We start from the raw sequence: 20071 nt of genomic DNA, 5'->3' as shown, positions 1-20071 counted from the left end.
GTTTGAAAAACCAGCGGCAATGATATGAGTAAGGGTATTTGTTTTCTTCCTGCATTTTTAAAGTACAAATGTGATGCAGATTTTCTGATACCAATGCATGAATATGGGCAAGTGTACCATAATAAACATGAAACATTACATCCTTGTATAGAATATGTTCACTGGCCTGAGGTATCTCAGACAGGACCACTGAAGTCTCTGTATGGGTTTAACATTTGTTGACAAGAAAACATCATACAGTTGGTATTGATATTGATTTTGGTTTGTCATTGAGAAGCATTTTCTCTATTATCATATGTCCTCAGACTGCTGTGTCATGAAAACTATCTAGGTTAGCATGTTTAGTAATAATTACCTGTTTAAAAGTGACAGTTCAGAAGGCAAAAGTGGAACTCAATTTGGGCATTAACCTTGAGTTATTGACATGTAATTGCTGGTTTCAGCAGCATCTTTGCTTCTTCAGGCAGTAGTAACTGGGTGCATTTCTGTAGGGTTCTGCACATGGAATTCCCATTGAAACCTGGCTGGATCAACCACCAATGTTGGTAGCTCTTGTGACATGGTGTGTGTGAATCAACCCTCTGGGTGTGATGCCCTCATAACTTTGGTTAACATCTCACAGACACAGACTCTTCAGAACATTTCACCATGCACAGGACATGGGCATCCTCTGAGGCAAACCAGCTGTATCATCTCAAATGACTTTCATGAAAATGGTTTCTTGACACAGATGTTGGACAAAAAGCTATCCAAGATAACTTCATCTCTGGGGCCTCACTCTGAGGTCTTGGATGGAATCATAGCACCTGGGCCACAAACATGTTTTCCAACTCATGTTTTTCTCCTGGATGAAAGTCACAGATGTAGTGCCCCAGGCTATGATTTCTGGGGACTCACAAGAGGCTTTGATGGAAGATGAGCTACAGTATAGATCTCTGACAATAAAAAGACACATATGTTCACATATGTCTGAATAAAGGTATCAGACACTGTGGTTCTCACTTCCAGCCAGAATTTCTGCTTGGGATAGTCTTCAGGGATGAACCTTATGACTTTCACACTCCTTCTCCAGCTTCCAGTCCTTGTCAGGTCCTTGGCTGGCACTAGCTGCTTTTCTGCAATGAAGCATGGAGCACACATGGATGGAGATGTGATGATCGCTGGGTTTTTCCCTCTCTACACTTTGGGAATTGATCTTAGCAACAGTGAAGCTTCTAGGCAAGAAGAGAACATACCGTAAGTAACTCATCATTTTATTTCCATTTACTGTTATGTCCTAAGGATGGGCAATGGTTGAGAATATAATCAATGGTCTCTGTCTTCGCTACACTGACCTCCCATCCCTATTGCAGCAGGAACAGCTGTTTCTTTTTCTCTTGCATCTATTGTTGAGTGTTTTCCTGCCTGATAGTAAGAAACAGGAGGAGGCAACAATGCTTGATAAGAAATGTACTCATTACCCTGCTCATGTAATTGTAATCCCTCTGTATGGTATTTTCACAATAAAAAAGAAAGGACTCTATTTCCTTCCATATACTTTCCAGGTTGTTAAATTCTTAACTTTACTGTAGCATCCTTCTATCTTCTCATGCCAATGATCTCTGCAGAAGATGAAATGCTGTCCTTACAAACAACCTGAAATACTGCCACCTGTTCTGTATAAAAGACTGTAGCCACATTTCCTTGCCCCCTTTTGAGGAAATTGATGAACATTCTTATTGTATCAGGTGGCTCATGCCTGTGATCCTAACTACTCACAGATCTGATATCTGTGGATGGAGGTTTTAAACCAGCCCAGGCAGGAAACTCTGTGACTTTTATCTCCAATGAGTACATTTGCTATTGAGCACTGTGAACTCCTCCTTTGTTTTCCCCCTGCCATCCCTTCCCTCCCCATCTCCCTAATTCCATACCACCTCCTCCCTAGTGAAGTTGTAAAGTTCATTTTCAATATAGTGTTCTGTACATCCCAGTGTTACAATGGGTCAACCTGTATTCCCTTTTTCCTTCTGAGTGCATTATTTATTATTTTTTTGCCAGTACCTGGGTTTGAACTCAGGGCTTGAACATTGTCCCTTAGCTTTTTCACTCAAAGCTAGCACTCTACTACTTGAGCGAAAACTCTATTTCAAATGTTCTGGTGGTTAATAGGCAAGCAGAATCTCATGGGATTGTCTGTCTAGGCACAGATACAAAGTGAAGTCTGGTCTGGGTAGTAATGGTTTTTGTGGGGGGATTAGTAGAATTTTATGCATGCATCACTGATGAGTGGTTGCTTTGCACTTTTGATTGGCTTTTTCTGTCAAGGCTGATGCTCTACTATCTCATGGAGGTATGCCTCTACTTCTAACTTTTTGTTGGTTAACTGGAGAGAGAGTATCATGGAGTTTTCTGACTCTGTTGCCTTGACTCAGGTTCCTTGGGTGTCAGCTAGCATTCCAGGTATCAGCCACCGGCACAGGTAGTTTCAATTCCTTGAAGAATCTCTAATCTTTAATTTTTAGTTGCCATAACCAAAGCTGCAATTTTAGTGTGGGTTGATGGTTAAATTATGTAGCTGTGATTTGTATTGTCCTCATTACTCAAATATTTGGACATTTTTCTGTATTGATTTTCCATTTGGACAAGTTAATTTTTAAAGTGTCTATTCCTGTGTTTGTTCCTTGATTGGGTTTTTTTCCATCCCACTTTTGGACAGTTACCCAAATGATCACAAACAAGACTATACTAAAGCTACCAGCACAACTATTTTTATCACAGCATTATTTACCACAGCTAAGATATGGAACCAACCCAGATTACCCCCAGTAGATGAATGGATCAAGGAAATGTGTGTGTGTGTGTCCACACACTCACACGTGCACACACACACACACACACACACACACACACACACACACACACACACACACACACACACACACATAATGGAATTCTTTGCCTCTATCACAAAGAATGACATTGCCCCATTTGGTAGGAAATGGAAAGACTTGGAAAAATTATATTAAGTGAAGTAAGCCAGGCCCAAAGAAACACAGGTGTTATGGTTTCCCTTATTTGCAATAACTAGTATATTGCAATAACTAGTATATATTTGCAATAACTAGTCTAGGACAAGCAGAAAAGGTCAAAAGTTCTATACATATGACCAGATAGATTGATGTTAAGTGAAATGAATGTCAAGATAAGAACACAAGTGGTTTTTTTCCTTGCTATTGTTTCTAATGTATTTGTAATGTGCCATGTGAATTTTTTGTTTCTTTTTATGATCCTTCCCCACACTATAACCCCTGTTTTCACTGTATTTGATTTCAGTGCTCTGCATCATGTATATACACTTCTCTAATTTGGGGAGGGGAAGGGAAAAAAATGCTTAAATAGGGATAAGGTTGACCCATTGTAACAATGAGATGTGCTTGATAAGAAATGTACTCATTATCTTGCCCATGTAATTGTAACCCCTCTGTACAGTATTTTCACAATAAAAAAAAATTAAAAAAAAACAATGCGATGTACAACACACTATCTTGAAAACGAACTTTACAACTTTGGCAGGGTGGGGGTAGTTGTGGAGGTAGGAGTGAAGGGACGGTAGGGAAAAAAAAAAGAGGAGGTAACAATGCTTGATAGGCAATGCATTCATTAGCTCGCTCATGTAACTATAACCTCTCTACACAGTAGTTTTACAATGAAAACATACAAAAAAGGTAATAAAATAAAGTGATTTAAAACACACAAAAAATGTGGTTATCTGGATGCCAGTGGCTCACACCTGTAATCCTGGCTACTCGGGAGGCTGAGATCTGAGGATGGTGGTTCAAAGCCAGCATGAGCAGGAAAGTCAATGAGACTCTTTCCTCCAATAAACCACTCAGAAAACTGGAAGTGGGGCTGTGGCTCAAGAGGTAGAGCACTTGTCTTGAGCTGCAGAGTTGAGGCACAGCATCCAGGCCCAGAATTAAAGCCCCATATCCAACCAAAAAAATCTGGCTAGTTTTTGCCTTAGCCTATGATCTCTCCTGGAGAAAACTCAGTATGTTGATGAGAGATGGTTTATTCAGATATTTGTTGAAATGATCTGAGGGATATAACTCAGCTGAGTATATGTGAGACCCTAGGTTCCATCCACAGCACTCCAAAAAACAACAACAAAAAAAATAAATTATAAAAACTCATATATTGTTTTTTAGAATGGGAACTTCTAGATACAACTATTTAAAGTTAATAAATAAAAACTCCAGTTTCATGCCTATTGTATCACTGGTAAATGTTAAAATTCTAAAATTATAACAAAAATAAATGTCCTTTAAAGATTATTGCCCTTTAAAGATTATTATCCTCTTTAGTTCTCACCGTGTGTAATGCTTAGAGACCTGTATCATTTACCATATCTCAGTGTTCCTTTTTTCACCATTTAGTTCATTTACTTGTAGATTTATAGGCACCTTCTAGGTGTTACAATGAGGGAAATCATGGAACCTAGATTTCTCTGGGCCTGGCTGATAGTCTTAATTCACCCAGGACTATTGATGATGAATTGAGTTTCTTGGAATTAATCTATTGTTTGGCCTTGAGTTTTTATTCATTCAGTCTTTCTAACTCTTATTGGTAGAATTTCCTGCATTTCCATTCCCAGTCCTTGTTGACAGATCACTTCTGATTCCTGCCATTATGTAACTTCTTCAGGTTTATTGAAGCTTCTTTCACACTTTCTCTCGTTTATTGAGTTCATTGGTAGTGACTTTTGATTCCTGGATTATAAGATTTCATTAGAATCAAAGTTTTCATTTAATACTTTAAGGTAGGGCTGGGAAGGTGGCTCAGTGGTAGAGCGCTTGCCTTGCATGCATAAGGCCCTGTGTTTGATTCCTCAGCACCACATAAGCAAAAAGAAAAAAGCCGGAAGTGGCGCTGTGGCTCAAGTGGTAGAGCGCTAGTCTTGAGCTGAAGAGCTGAGGGACAGCGCCCAGGCCCAGAGTTCAGGCCCCATGACCGGACCCCCCCCCAAAAAAATACTTTAAGGTAAAATATTAAAAACATACAAATGACAATTGCAACTGCATTGTTGTCTTCCCATCATATATTATAATTTTACACTATTCTATTGTAAATACTAGATAATTTTTCCAACTTCATAAGAATTATATGGTTTTTCTAGCACACTTCCAATGCTAGAACATTTTCAGCTCACTTGTGTACTCACTTTTACCAGTAATTTTGATACAATTTTCAAATTTTATTTTTTTTTAGATTGTTGCACCATTTGTTGAAGAGACTATTTTTCTGTCTATCTTTATTTTAGCTCCTTTATCAAATATTAAATGCCGATAGTTCCCTCAGTTCAATTCCAGGTCTTCTAATCTGTTGCATGGGTCATCTGACCTATTTTGTGTTGCCACTAAGCTGTTTTCATTACCATGGTTCTGTAATTGAGTTTGAAATTTGGTATTGTTATTCCTCTTACAATGTTCCACTTTCTAAGACTTGCCTTGCAATCCAGGGTCTTTTGTTATTTGAATTTTTTGGCTGTTCTTTCCATATCTTTAAACAAATTTGTTGGGATTTTAATGGATATTGCATTGAATTTGTAATTTGCTTTGGGCAGTATTGTCATTTGCACAATGTTAAGTCTTCCAATCCAGGGCTCAGATTATCTTTCCATCCTCCTAAGACTTCTTCAATTTTGCTTTTGAAAATTTTAAACTTTTCACTATAGAGGCCCTTCACCTCTTTGGTTAACTCCTATGTATTTTGTATTTTTTAATGCTATTTTAAATGGAGTTTCTTTTCTGATTTCAACCTTGATCTTCTTGATCATGGCATAAAAATATTAATTTTTGGGTTGATTTTATACCTGTCTATTTTAACCAAGTTTTGCATCAGCTTCTTAAGCTGTGGAAGGAGATTTTGGGGTCCCTCAACTACAGGATCATGTCATCTGTAGAAAGTGATAGTTTTACTCCTTCCTTCCATATTTGGATTCTCTTCATGGTGTTCTCTTGCCTATTTCGCTTGCTAGGAATTCCAGTACTATGTTGAAGAGAAAAGAGAGAGTATATCCTTCTCTTATTTCTGGTATTAGGGGAAATGCCTTTAGTTTTTTCACCTTTAAGTGTAAAACTGACTGTAGATTTCTGATACACACCCTTTCTTATACTGAGGATTCTTATACTGAGGATTCTTATACTGAGGATTCCATGGATTCTAGCTCCTCCAGAGGTAGATAATGTGTTGGATTTTGTCAAAGGCTTTATCTGCATCTAATGAGATACTTATGTGGTTGTTGCCCTTGCTTCAGTTGATCTGTGGTAGTATGTTAATTAATTTATATTTGTTAATCTAGCTTTGTATCCCTGAGATAAATCCCGTTCAGTCAGCCTGTATGATCTTCTTAATCATTTTCTAAATTTTATGAAGGAGTGTTACAACAACGTACATCAAGGAATAGGTCTACAGTTCTCTTTCCTTCATGTGTCCTTATCTAATGTGGGGATAAGTGTGATGATGGCAGTGCTCCTTCCCTTGCTATTTCATTGAAGAGTTTGAGGAATGTTAATTCTCCTTCAAAAGTCTTACAGAATTTGGTTGTGAAACCATCAGGTCTTGGGCTCTTCCTGGAAGGTCAGTTATCGCCAATTCAATCTCATTGCTGGTGCTGGGTCTGTTTATTCAGTTTATGTCTTCCAGATACAGTTTGGGTATATGTATTTTGTATAGGAATATATCCATTTCTACCTGATTATCATATTTGTTGCCATAGAGGCTTATAACCTATTCCCTTAGAATATTCTGAATTTTGTTTGCATATGTGGTGATTTCCCCCTGTAATCTCTACTATTATTTATTTGGGTAGCTTCTTTTTTTAATTAATTAATTTGGACATGGTCTTGTCAATGTTAATTTTTTTTCAAAAAATCATCTTTAGCATTTGTGGCTTCTCTGCATTTTTTAAAGTCTGTAATTCATTTAATTCTGCCCTAAATATTTTCTTCTGTCTACTGGTTTTGGGTTTGACTTGCTCTGCTTTGTCTAGAAGCTTGAGTTGCTTCATTAGGATATGGATTTGAGATTTTTCTAATTTGTTGATGCAAGCATGTATGGATATAAATTTTCCTCTGAGTACTGTCTTGCTGTCTCCCAAAGTATTTGGTCTTTTGTGTCTTCATTTACTTTGAATCCTGAAAATGATTAAATTTCACCACTGCTTCTTTGATGACCTACTGGTTCTCAGCAATAAATTTTTCTGTTTCCATGAGTTTGTGTATTATCTGTGATGGAGTCTGTTGTTGAGCTCTACTTTTATTATGTTATGATATGACAAGTACAAGTTCTACATTCTTGTATATATAAGTATGAATAAATGTGTATATATGTATATGTATTTTGGTCAGTGGTGGGGCCATAAAATTCATAATTTTTGAAATATTCCTTCAAATTTCTATGTTCATTATGCAGGCTTATCTTCAAGAACTATCAACTTGTGTTGGCCTTGGCTTTTGCTATTGAGGAGATCAACAAAAACTCTGAACTTTTACATAACTTGACTCTTGGATTTGATATCTATAATATTTACTTTGAAGCTTGGGAAGTATATAAGAATCCCTTCATTTGGCTCTTTGGGAAATACAAGATTCCAAACTATTCCTGTAGAAGAGACAGCAAGTCTATAGCAGCACTAACAGGACCATTAGGAATAACATCTGCCCGCATTGGGACATTGCTAGAACTCTACAGATTTCCACAGGTGAAGGTGAACGTAGTGGGGAAATATAAAAACGTCTAATTAGGTGCTATTCCAGGTTTTAGGAAAGAATGATAAGAGCCTGGATTTATGAACCTATCAAATTTGGTGGTATCAAATAGTAAGTACTTAAGGATATGCAAATTTTTATATTCCCACTCTTTGGAAAACGAGATGGAAGATTCACACAAACAAGTGGATTATTTTTTGTTTCAAGTCTAAACAATACTTTAAAAAGTCAGAAAGTGCAAAATGACTTTGAAGTGTGTAGATATGCTGCACAGGGTACTGGTGACTCACACTTGTAATCCCAGCTATTCTGGAATCTTTTAGCCCCAATTAACCAGTAACGCCAGTCAATGAATGTGTAGTTCAAATGGTAGATCACCATCTTTGAGGGCAAAAGCCAAGAAAGTGCATGAGGCCTGAATTCATGCCCTTGTACTGCCATGCATGTATACACACACGTGCATGTGGACAAGATTTTATGTTGAATGACATGTCAGGCTCAGAATAATAAAGGGGAGATGTGTTCTCTCATATTCAAAAGCTAGAACCAAATTATGAACATGTCATATAAAATAAATATGGAACATGTATGTAGCCATTTCTATATATAAATATATACATGATTAATTGGACTAAAGTATGGCATATATGGGGGTAGAATTCCATGGAGTAACCCTTTCTGATCTACTGAATATAAAATTATGAATACTACAAAGCTGAAGCATATCTTCTCTGAGGGGGTTAGTTGTTACTGGAAAAAGTCAGAATAACAGGGAATGGATGGGTGAAGAAAAACATAATATTAAATGTACATATGTGAAAATACAATTAGGAAAATCAGGGAATTGGTTGGGCTGATAGACATGGGAGTAGTTAATGGAAATGGTGACAAAGACCAAGAGACATACAAATAAATATGTATTTCATAAAAAGATTGATTTTTTCTCTAAAACTAAAACAAAAATATACCTTTTACCTACTTCAACTGGTTCTTAACATACTTGAAGATTAAGATTGTGATGGATGGCAATCTTCTCATTCATGGAGCATCCAATTTTCTTTGCATTTAGTTTACCTTTGGGCCTTTTGATCTGGCCCTAAGTGACCATAAGAAGTTTCCTACTCTGCATCAGATGGCCCCAAAGGACACATCAATAGCCACTGCCATGGTCTCCTTACTGCTTCACTTCAACTGGAACTGGGTGGGACTGTTGACATCAAGGAATGAGAATGGTTTGTGGGTTCTTGTTAAATTGAAAGAAGAAATGGCTAAGAACAGAGTTTGCGTAGCCTATGAGCTAGTGATTTCAAGCAAGTTTGTCTCCCAGATGTTCAATTTAATGAAAATATATAGTCAGATAAATAAATCTTCAGCAAATGTCCTCATGATATATGGTGATAATGAGTCACTACTAGATTTAATAATGTGCTTTGAGCAACTTTTAATAAAAGGAAAAGTTTGCCTCATGAACTCACAGTGGGATTTAACCACGAGAAGGAACTATTTCATGCTTGGATCATTCCATGTACCTCTTATTTTTTCACACCATCATGCAGATGTTTCTGGATTCACAGATTTTATCAAGGCAGTTAATCCTTCCAAATACCCAGAAGACTTTCTTCTTGCTAGGCTGTGGTTTGTGTCTTTTAATTGTTCAGATTCTGAGTTTGACTGTGTAACATGGGACAATTGTCTTCATGATGCCTCTTTGGATTGGTTGCCTGGGCATATTTTTGACAAGACTATGTCTGGAGACAGTTATAATATATACAATGCTGTGTATACTGTGGCCCAGGCTCTCCATGAGATTCTTCTTCATCAAACAGAATTTCAAACAATGGGAAGTAGTAAAGAAACAGTGCCTTCCCCTGCACAGGTAATTTCTTCTATATTTCAGTGCATACACCATGAGCAAAGACACTTCCTAGAGGGTTTCTTAATGTATAAAATTAAATATTTCAGATGTTTTTCAAAATCTAGTAAATTATGGGTGATATTTTCGTGAGGAACTCTATATATGTGTTCATTGCTCTTAAGGAAAAACAGGCCAGGTCAGTGACAGGATACAATATAAACCACTGAGAATACACACACACACACACACACACACACACACACACACACACATACATATATATGTATATTCACACACACATAAACACATACACATACATACGTACATGTATTTCATATTTAGTGTTAGAAACCAGAAAGATATATTTTTGCTTTTCTTGGAGCTTGAGGTTAGGGCCTGGATGCTGTCTCTGTGTCTTTTTGTGTTCAAGGATACTGCTCTACCACTTGAGCCACAGCTGTACTTCTGTCATTTTCTGAGTGGTTTATTGAAGATAAGTGTCTCATGGACTTTTTTCTCTGGCCTGGCTTCAAATCATGATCCTCAGATCTTAGCTTCCTGAGTAGCTAGGATTACAGGTGTGAGCTACCAACACCTAGCTTATGAATTCATTTAGTTACAAATAACCTTAAAACATGCTCATAGCTACTGTTTTCAAAAGTGTAAATTCAGCTTTTCTCTGAATTTCAGTAATTGCAAAGGATGACCTAACAAATAGCATTTTTTAATCCATATTTTTCATAAGTCATCTAATTTCATTAATTTTAGCATAAAAATTTTGCAAGCTCAAACAAAAATTCATAAAAACAATCAGGTTGGTAACAGAAAAATAGTCTTATTCATGGCTATTTGCCTGGTATTGATTTCTCCATTAAAAGGCCTTCTACTCCTTTTCTGAGTGACAAGGATTCAGGATGGTTATTTAATTTCCTTCATTGATTTTCTTCTGGAATACTTTATTGCTGTCTGTGCTATTCTAGAATTCAGAATTGGAGATTAAAGGCAACCCGGAGCTTTTCTTCACCATATAATGATGCATCTCTTTTAGTTGCACCTTTTTATAAAGAACATCCAATTTTACAATCCTGCTGGAGAAGAAATGATTTTGGATGAGAAAAGAAAATTAGAGCCAGAGTATGACATTCTGAACATTTGGAATTTTCCAGAAGGTCTTCAACTTACAGTGAAAGTAGGAAAGTTTTCTCCATATGCTCTGCATGGTAATCAACTGTCTTTATCTGAAGATATGGTAGAGTGGGCCATAGGTACTACAGAGGTGAGTTGGATCTAATCATAATGACTTTAAGGACATACATATAAGCAAAATTTACCCTTGAAATTTATACCTGCTTGATTGCCAGCTTTCTCCCATAATACTAGCAACTGAGATATCTGAGATGTGAACATCACAGTTTAAAGTCAGTCCAAACAGGAAAGTTTGGACTTATCTCCAATTAACCACAAAAATCTGGAAGTGGAGCTATGACTAAACTGCTAGAGTTCTAACCTTGTTCAAAAACTGAAGGCCAGTTTCCTGAATCAGCACCAAACACATTACACGTGTTTGTAAATGTTGACTTATCATATTAACATAAAATAAAAAATTGTACATTTCGTATTGGTTCCTAACACTGTTATAAAGTACATGAAAAATCATTTAATGTGGTTGAGATGTTTCTTTGCTCCCTTGGGTGGATGGAGGTTTCATTCAATGGATAATTGATCTGCTAATTGGGCATCTTTGGTGAGACTAATTGAATATGACTGTGAGAAGATTGTGTGTTCATGGCTACTGGAAAAAGAGGAGGAAGATATGATGTTTCTGGGGTTCACACAACACTCTAAAAGGTATATCTCCTCCTTCTCATCACCATGTCACAGATAAGTAGGAGACAGAATATGATGACATGAATTCAAGGAAATTCTATAGGGATCTACATTGGGACTTACTTTCTCACCATAAGTTTCCACCTTTTAAAGATCCCATATTTTTCAATAGTTCAACAGGTTAGAAATAAAAGTTGTAGCACAAAAGCCTTTTGGAATCATGACATATAGTTTCGATAACAGAATTGAATTAATCAACTTCACTTACCTGCATAGAAACATTATTTTTATTAATACAATTCTTTAAAACAATGGACTTTTTGGAGTGTTAGTTACTGACACAGACCTGATTTTCCTCAGACTCCTCACTCTGCCTGCAGTGAGAGTTGTGGCCCTGGATTCAGGACATCTCCTCAAGAGGAAAAGGCTACTTGTTGTTTTGATTGTAATCTTTGCCCAGAGAATGAGATTGCTAATGGAACAGGTAAATCCATGACTTATGAAGAAATTGTTCATCTCTCCTTTGTTTTCATCAATCCAACCATGTCAGTACCCAGAACTGCTCATGACAATTAGGAAGAGCTCAGAAAGGGGGATTCCATTTAAGAAGGGAGCATGAATATAGTGTCCAAGAGTGGTTTCTCTTTTCCTAAATATTCACAGATTAGTTGGATAGATCAATATAATGAAATGAATTCAAGGACATTGCCACAGGAACAAAATTAATCTTTTTCAGAGATGTGTAGGATATTGAAAGCTGCATTATTTACAATTTTCAATAGGATTGCAGAAATCTGCACAATTCTAACTGTTAGTGTGAGCAAAAGTGTAGAAAATTGTTATTAGGATATTAGAATACTCCAAATAGCACCTTATCAATACTTGTGATAATACTTGAAGGGAAAAAACTGAACAAAAAAGCCTGAATACTGAAGTTGCAAGGGGGAGGATGTTATGATTTAGCAAAGAAACAAAAATGATTTTTTGACAGTCAGTGCTGGCACTATGGTAGATTATGTTAGGATTACACCCAAGTAAACAATTTGCTAATATCTTTGACAAAAAGGAAGTTCAAACCAAGAAATAATGGTACTTTACACTTCTTATCAGATATGGACCAGTGTGTGAAGTGTCCAGATCATCAGTATGCTAACACACAGAGAACCCAGTGCCTCCTGAGAGCTGCTAGTTTCCTGGCTTTTGGAGACCCCTTGGGCATGGCTCTGGCCTGCATGGCTCTTTGCTTCTGTATGCTCACTGCTGTTGTTCTTGGGATGTTTGTGAAACACCATGACACTGCCATTGTTAAGGCCAATAACAGGACTCTCAGCTACATCCTACTCATCTCTCTTATCTTCTGTTTCTTCTGTTCCTTGCTGTTTCTTGGCCGGCCCAACACAGTCACCTGCATCCTGCAGCAAACTGCCTTTGGAATTGTGTTCACTGTGGCTGTTTCCACAGTGTTGGCCAAAACAGTGACTGTGGTTCTGGCCTTCAAGGCCACTTCCCCAGGGAGAACGATGAGGTGGCTGCTGGTATCAGGGGCTCCTAATTTCATCATTCCCATCTGCACCCTCCTCCAGGTGACTCTGTGTGGACTCTGGCTGGGAACCTCTCCTCCCTTTGTGGACACAGATGCACACTCTGAACATGGTCACATCATCATCCTGTGCAACAAGGGCTCCCCCACTGCCTTCTATTGTGTCCTGGGATACCTTGGCTTTCTGGCCCTATCCAGCTTCACCATGGCTTTTCTGGCCAGGAACCTGCCTGACACCTTCAATGAGGCCAAGTTCCTGACCTTCAGCATGCTGGTGTTCTGCAGTGTGTGGATCACCTTCCTGCCTGTCTACCACAGTGCCAAGGGGAAGGTCATGGTGGCTGTGGAGGTCTTCTCCATCTTGGCCTCTGCTGCAGGGCTCCTAGGCTGCATTTTTGCTCCAAAGTGTTATATCATCTTTTTAATGCCAAATAGAAATTCTCTGCGTGACTTTAGGGATAAAAGACATAGTAGAAGAAATAAGCCTTCTTAAGAGTGAGCTCATATGTTTGATTGGTATATAGATGGCCTGATCTAAATCTCTATCAACTTTCCATTGTCATATTCATTTGTATGATGAGGTTTTTACCTCAGTTGTTTCTTTTTCTAGTAGTGGTATTCTCAAGCAGTGGTGATCACCTAAAATGAATTATTTCTCATATACTTTTGGTTCTTCCTTTTTATTCTGCAATCAATGCTATTATGCCCTCTTGTTAGTGTCTTTTCACTATTGTCTTTCTCACTCAGATTTCTAGATTTTTAGGTATACTAAATTCCTGCCTGCACACTACCATGTTTCAAAATCCTCTAATTCATTTCCTTACACTTTTCTCTTGTAAAGTTTCATCTTTTTATATTATCCTTAGAGATTGTTTTGTTTAATATTAATACTATTACTGATACTATTCCAATCACATATTTTCCTTTTGCAATAATCCCATAATCTCCTTCACAGGAAGTTTCTCTCTGTCTCTTTCTCGATCTGGCCTTTGGCCACTTTCCTCTTTTCCTCTCCTCCTCTTTCCTCTCTGTTCTTTCCTCCTAAGGTTTTTGGAACGGACTACATAAGGTATAAAAATGCACTTAATGTAATATTACAATGTTAAATTATATTTTTATTTTTCTCTAAAAAGTAAAGTCTGTAATGCATAAAAATTTTTTCTTCCATGGCTGGAGATACCTTTCAATTTATTATTGTTGAATCACTATTAACATTAGTTCTTGTAATTTCATCACTTCTTAATAAAATATAAATGTTGAAACATGAACATCTTTACCTGTCACATTTCAAATCTCTTAAATTGATAAGGAAAGCATTACTTATTGCATCAACTAGGTTGACTTAGTAGGTTCGATACTATCTTTACATAATCACATATTTAAGACATATAAACACAATAACATCCATATCTCATCTTTCCAGTGTTTATTACATATTTCTTCTGATATTAATGAAATTCATGTGTATATGCTTCAACTCTAGTTTAGACTGTCCCTTAGCTTTTTCACTTAAGGCTGCTTTACCACTAGAGCCACAGGTACATTTATAGCTCTTTGGTCTTTAATTGGAAATAAGAGTCTCAGGCATTTTCCTGCCCAGGCTAACTTTGAAACATTTCTCACATTTGCATTTCTAGTAGATAACGACTGATGAGAGGTTTGTATTAGTTAAATTTTTCTTGAAAATATAACAGTGTATTGGTAAAAAAAATTGTGTATGTGTTCTTTTGAGGGCATGCTGTCTAACAAATGAAAATGTAATTAGATTTCCAACTTCCTTAGCATGTTAACAAATACATGATCAAAATATGCATCAGTTTTTATTGAATATTTGTCTATTTCCTTAATTTATTTTAGGAATTCCATTAATATGATTGAGTTTATATTATTGAGTAAACTTCTGCATCCTCATTTTGAATGTGATGTTTTGGGGAGAATATTTGATGTTAGTGCTTTTGCATGGTATTTTGTGTTCCTTGCTAATTTCTTCTTAGTTGAAATTTCAGTAAACTTACACAACACTTTTTATCTTAAATGCATTAATGAAGAGAATGTACACATAGATGTCTTGATGTTTTGAAGCAAGAGTGGATGGATGTCAGGCATGGAGGAAGTTAATGACACATAAAAGAAAAGTTCATGGATAAATAACACGATAGAGACAGGAAGAAGGGCACAAGGAAAATGTACCTTTATAATTTTTTTGTTACAATAAAACTTTAACCGTAAAAAATAAGTGGATGTGGGCCATGAGTCATGGCTCTCTCAGTGTGTGTGTGTGTGTGTGTGTGTGTGTGTGTGTGTGTGTGTGTGTGTGTAGGGTGGTTAATGACGAATGATAGATGAAAAATTTTATCAACTTTTATGTTGTTTGCAAAAGGTTTAGGTATATTGTATCAAAATGTCGGGGATTTCATATGCTTGGAGGCCATTAAGATAGCTTAAATATTTTAGTGGAAATAAAAGTTTTGGACAAAGATGTGTCTGACCAAAAGACTTTATTAGCCCATTTAAAGCTCTCATACTAAAACCCAATTTAACCATATAAACTAGCAAAAATTTAAAGTAATACAAAAAATTAAAAGTCAATGCACTTAGAGTTTGAAAAATAACTTCTGCTTGTTCCAAATCTAATTTTTAATCCACTAAGGTAAAGGAAACTTCCAGGCACTGTTTTTCTCCCACCTTATTCCTAGCTAATGAGGAGACTGAGATCTGACAATTCTAATTTCCATTTCGTTCACTCTGTTAACTTTGGCTTCCATGTGCTTTGCATAGAGGAAATTGAGCCACTTATGGCTTCTACGTCCTCAGAGTATTCATCTCAACTCTTAGCAAGGTGTGTACTGCATCTATTTTTGCTTGCATCCCCTGTTTGAAATCCTGCATCTTTTTTGATACTTCGTTTCTGTGTTCTTTAAATTTCTGATCTATTTCTCACTTTAAATTTTGAGTCATTGCCTACAGCATCTCTTGCATGTAGCATTTGTTTTTCTTTCCTGCTTTTCTTCCACTGGGACTCTCCCCTGGCTGGCTGCTGGCTTTTAGGGGTAGCTTGCTATCCTGGGCATTTCCTGTAATTTTCTCTGTGATTTTTCTTATGGGGATTAAGGGATTCTTGGGGACTAATCTGAAACTCTGACTGTTTTGGTTAACAAGTGGCTGTCTTTGCTTGGTTCTGGGTTGGTTCCTGGATCAATTGACGAAGCTTCTTCTTGGCCTTGGGCTGGCTGAGAGAGTCTGTACCTGGTCTCTGTTCTGTTGGGGGAGAAGCTGACCAGCAGATGGTAGTCTGACCCACATAGGGCTCTCAGCTGTCTGCTGGAGATCACAGGCAGGTCCTGCCTATAGCCAAGGACTGAGCAGCCTAGACTACTCATGCTTTCTCCTATGGGTGCTTTTGCTGAGACTGGGTGTTCTGGATATACTCTTCCATTTGCTGGTTTCTGCTATGAGTTCCTTCCTGACTATAATCAGGTGCTGGCAGCCTGAGCTGACCCATCCCCAGCCTGGGATATAGAAGTCAGGCTCTGGTGGGATTTGGGCTTCTAGTTCTCCTGCTCTGGACACACAGGTCTTTTGCCATTCTGGGCACAATTCCCAGGGGGTGTGGTTCCCTGCTGTACTTCTCTGCAGAAGCTTGTACTCTGCTTCTGATTTTAACCAGGATGGGTGTGTTGTGCAGCTCAGGCACTGGATCCCCAGTACTGGCTGACTTCCAGTTCCTTGTCTGGGGCATGCCAATTGGGCCTGTGTTGCTGGGTATGATCCCAGGGTACTTAGCTGGGGTATGCAGTTTGGATTTTTCCCCTTGCTTGCTGTTGTGTCCTGTGGGCCTGTTCCTGGCTGGGTCATTCAAGCTCCCTCCCAGGGGTGATATTGATCAATCCTGGAGGACTAAATACGCTCCACAGGCTGGTGGGACACTTTAACAGTTCCCAGTTTTAGTGGGACCTGCAGTCCAGGTGGTGGCAGGGCTGGTTTCCCTTGGAGGGATGCTGGCCCCTGTGGTGTACTCACCCTAGAGCTAGTTGGGAACTCTCCAGTGGTGCTGTTGCAGATTGCTGTTTCTGTGTGATGTAGGTGGCTGGTTGCCACTGTGTTTGCTTGAGACGCTGTGGACTAGGCTGTGTGGTGGCTGCTCTGGGTCTGTGCTTCTCACCTTCTCTGCCTATGTTGATGCTGTCCTTGTCAGTGCTGCAAGCGTTTTTTGAGCTGGCTGCTGGCTGAGGGGTGGAGGAGGGGGCTTCAGTCCTGTTCTGAGCTCTGAAGTTTCTGTCTCTGTTTGCACGCTCTGTGTGGCCACCAGCTCCTTGGGAGTCTTCTGCACTGGTGTTCTGTGTACCAACCCCTGAAGTTCTGGGGTTCCCCCTTTGGCTGTGAGGCCCAGTGGTTTTGGCGGGATGGGGTTTCAGTGCTCTGGTTAAAGGTGGGGGAAGGATCTTTGTGCAGGTTCCAAGCTCTGAGATTTCTGTTTGAAATCAGCAGGTCCAGTCCTGACACCTTGGGTGTGTCTTGTGCTGGCGATCTGCAGGCGACCCTCTGTAGCTCTGGGGTCTCTGGCAGCCCCCTGCCTTGCTGGGCTGGCCACGGTTTGGTGCATTGCTGTGCAGCAAGCAAGGGTTGGTGGAAAGGTCTTTGTGCTTTTCTCTTTTCCTCCCTCCCTCCCTCCCTCCCTCCCTCCCTCCCTCCCTCCCTCCCTCCCTCCCTCCCTCCCTCCTTCCCTCCCTTCGTTCCTCTTTCTCGCTCTTTCTTTCTTTCTTTCTTTCTTTCTTTCTTTCTTTCTTTCTTTCTTTCTTTCTTTCTTTCTTTCTTTCTTTCTTTCTTTTCTTTCTTTCTTTTCCTTCTTTCTTTCTCCTGGTGTTCATCTTTTTTATGTTGTTGGTGTTTTGGGGGAATTAAGCATTGGAATTCGAAATCTCTGTTTGGTTGGAGAGAGCTGTGGTTTTTCCCTACTGTCCTGTCGCCATCTTGGCCCCCCTCTGAAAGGTGTAACCCTTTTAAGTACTCAGAAGACTTTTACCTTGCTAGGTTGTGATTTCTCTCTTTTAATTGACCTGTTTCTGAGTCTGACTGTGTAGTAAGGGAGAATTGGCCACACAATGTCTTCTTGGAATAGTTGCCGGAACACATTTTACATGATATGTCTAAAGAGAATTACAATACATTCAGTGCTATGTATGTTGTATCCCAGACCCTGAATGAGATCCTTTTTCATCAAACAGAAGTGTCACCATTGGACAATAAGAGAGGGACAGTACCTTCCCCTGCACACGTAATGATTCTTTGGTTGGATGGCACATACCACAAGCAAAATGTTTTTTTTTTTAATATTTACTTTTTTCCTGAGGCAAAGTCACAAATAGAACCTTGTTTTGAGAAACATAAGCCATTCTCAGTATTTCCTGAAGTCATACTATTTTTGCCTTTATGAGTTCTTGTTACTCTTACTTTGTACACAGGCATTTCTTTCCTAACACATCTTAGAAGTTTGTAGTTTTAAGACTAGGAAGGTGGCTCAGTGGTAGAGCGCTTGCCTTGCATGCATGAGGCCCTGGGTTCAATTCCTCAGCACCACATAAGCAGAAAAAAAGCCAGAAGTAATGCTAGGGCTCAAGTGGTAGTATGTTAGCCTTGAGCTGAAGAGCTAAGGTACAGCACCCAGGCCCAGAGTTCAGGCCCCACTATTGGACTCTCCCCACCAAAAAAAAGAAGTTTGTAGCTTTAAACACTTCTTCACCTTTTGCATATTAATTACCCTGTGAGCAAAATGGCCTTAGGCATTATGGTTCCTTTGGACAGGATTCACAGATCAGTTCCTCAGTCCTGATCAAGAAACTACCACTTCATCTGCTTCTGTATATGGAGAATGTTGACCTGTATTCTGTGGAATACATTTTAATATTGGGTTGAACATTTTGAAGAATTCAGCATCTTCAATAAGTGAGATAGAGCTCTAGAAAAACTTATAAATGGCTCATTGTACCCAGCTCACAATGTCAGTGTTTTGTTCTGTGTCACCCAAATGGTACCAGGGATGTCAGACTTTACATACAGTGATGCAATGGAGATAGAGATACTACATCTTTTTCTGAGGAGCCGGTAAAATCCTTTTTCCATTTTTCATTGTATGCAGAACTGCTAAAGTTTTCTTATTAGTGTATGTGGACAGTTGTAAACTATAGTTCTGCTTAATACACTTTAACTCTTAAAAACACCCAATGGATAAATGCTTCATCTTCAGAGCTTCCTTTCTAGAATCCCAGAAACAATTGCTGGTGACAGGGAAACTTCTAGTCTATGAACTAGGAAGACTGCAAAGGCTGCATGCTTGTACACATAAGGGCATTACATTTGCTGATTAAATGCTTACACTCAAGAGCTACCCCCTTCCTGACTAAACTTACAGTTATCTTCTCCTGTACACTGTGGTCAGATAACCCAGGGTGCTCTAAGTTGTCAATGATCCTTGTTTTTCTAGACTCCAGAAAATAGAGAGCTAAAATTTAAGATAAAACAATACAATGCAGATAGGAAAAACGGCAGAGCATCCTGTATAGCCAGTAACTTCCTGATAAAAATTTGAAATCACTCAGTACATAAGAGCAAGAATCATCAAATGGGATTATATCAAACTAAAAGCATTTGGCATAACAAAGAGTCACTAAACTGAATAGGTGGCTTGTACAATTTGCCAACTAAACAGCTGTCAAGTGATTAATAGCCAGAGTATGCAGGAAGCTCAAAACACTACACTCCTAAAGAATGCACAAACCAATCAACAATCTGGTAATTAAACTAAAAGAAACTTCAGAAACTTCTCAAAACCAGAAGTATAAAAGGCTAATAAAAATACAGAGATGTTCCATATTATTGGCTTACCAGAAATGCAAAAATAAATGACACTTAATTTTATTTTACTCCGGTGACAAGCTCTGTCATAGAGAATAGAAATAACAAATGCTGTTAAGGATGTAGGAAAGGAGACACTTAAACACTAATCATGAGAATGTAATTTCAGGCACCCACTAAGTAAATTGTGTGTAGGTTCCTCCAGAAAGTATAGATTTATGATATGGACTAGTGCCACCTCCTTCT

At 38.4% G+C, this 20071-nt stretch overlaps 1 protein-coding gene across 1 annotated transcript; it reads left to right on the top strand.

Moving 5' to 3' along the window:
• The first annotated feature begins 1138 nt into the window (after positions 1–1138).
• LOC138813727 (vomeronasal type-2 receptor 116-like) lies at positions 1139–13466 on the top strand. The gene is made up of 6 exons (XM_070002107.1): positions 1139–1236; positions 7456–7744; positions 8821–9627; positions 10655–10882; positions 11794–11917; positions 12544–13466. The coding sequence occupies exons 1-6, from the start codon at positions 1139–1141 to the stop codon at positions 13464–13466; spliced, it is 2469 nt and encodes an 822-aa protein (XP_069858208.1).
• The last annotated feature ends 6605 nt before the right edge of the window (positions 13467–20071 follow it).

This window comes from Dipodomys merriami, unplaced genomic scaffold (assembly GCF_024711535.1).
Source record: "Dipodomys merriami isolate MVZ:Mamm:240054 unplaced genomic scaffold, mDipMer1.0.p SCAF_6, whole genome shotgun sequence".
Classification (NCBI taxonomy): Eukaryota; Metazoa; Chordata; class Mammalia; order Rodentia; family Heteromyidae; genus Dipodomys; species Dipodomys merriami.
This window is presented reverse-complemented; position numbering and strand designations above follow the sequence as displayed.

Bases quoted from the DNA above. Each gene is read 5' to 3' on its own strand.
- LOC138813727 (XM_070002107.1), top strand. From the start codon at position 1,139: ATGGATGGAGATGTGATGATCGCTGGGTTTTTCCCTCTCTACACTTTG. The intron at 9,628-10,654 runs GTAATTTCTTCT...CATCTCTTTTAG, and splicing joins CAGTGCCTTCCCCTGCACAG to TTGCACCTTTTTATAAAGAA. The intron at 11,918-12,543 runs GTAAATCCATGA...ACTTCTTATCAG, and splicing joins TGAGATTGCTAATGGAACAG to ATATGGACCAGTGTGTGAAG.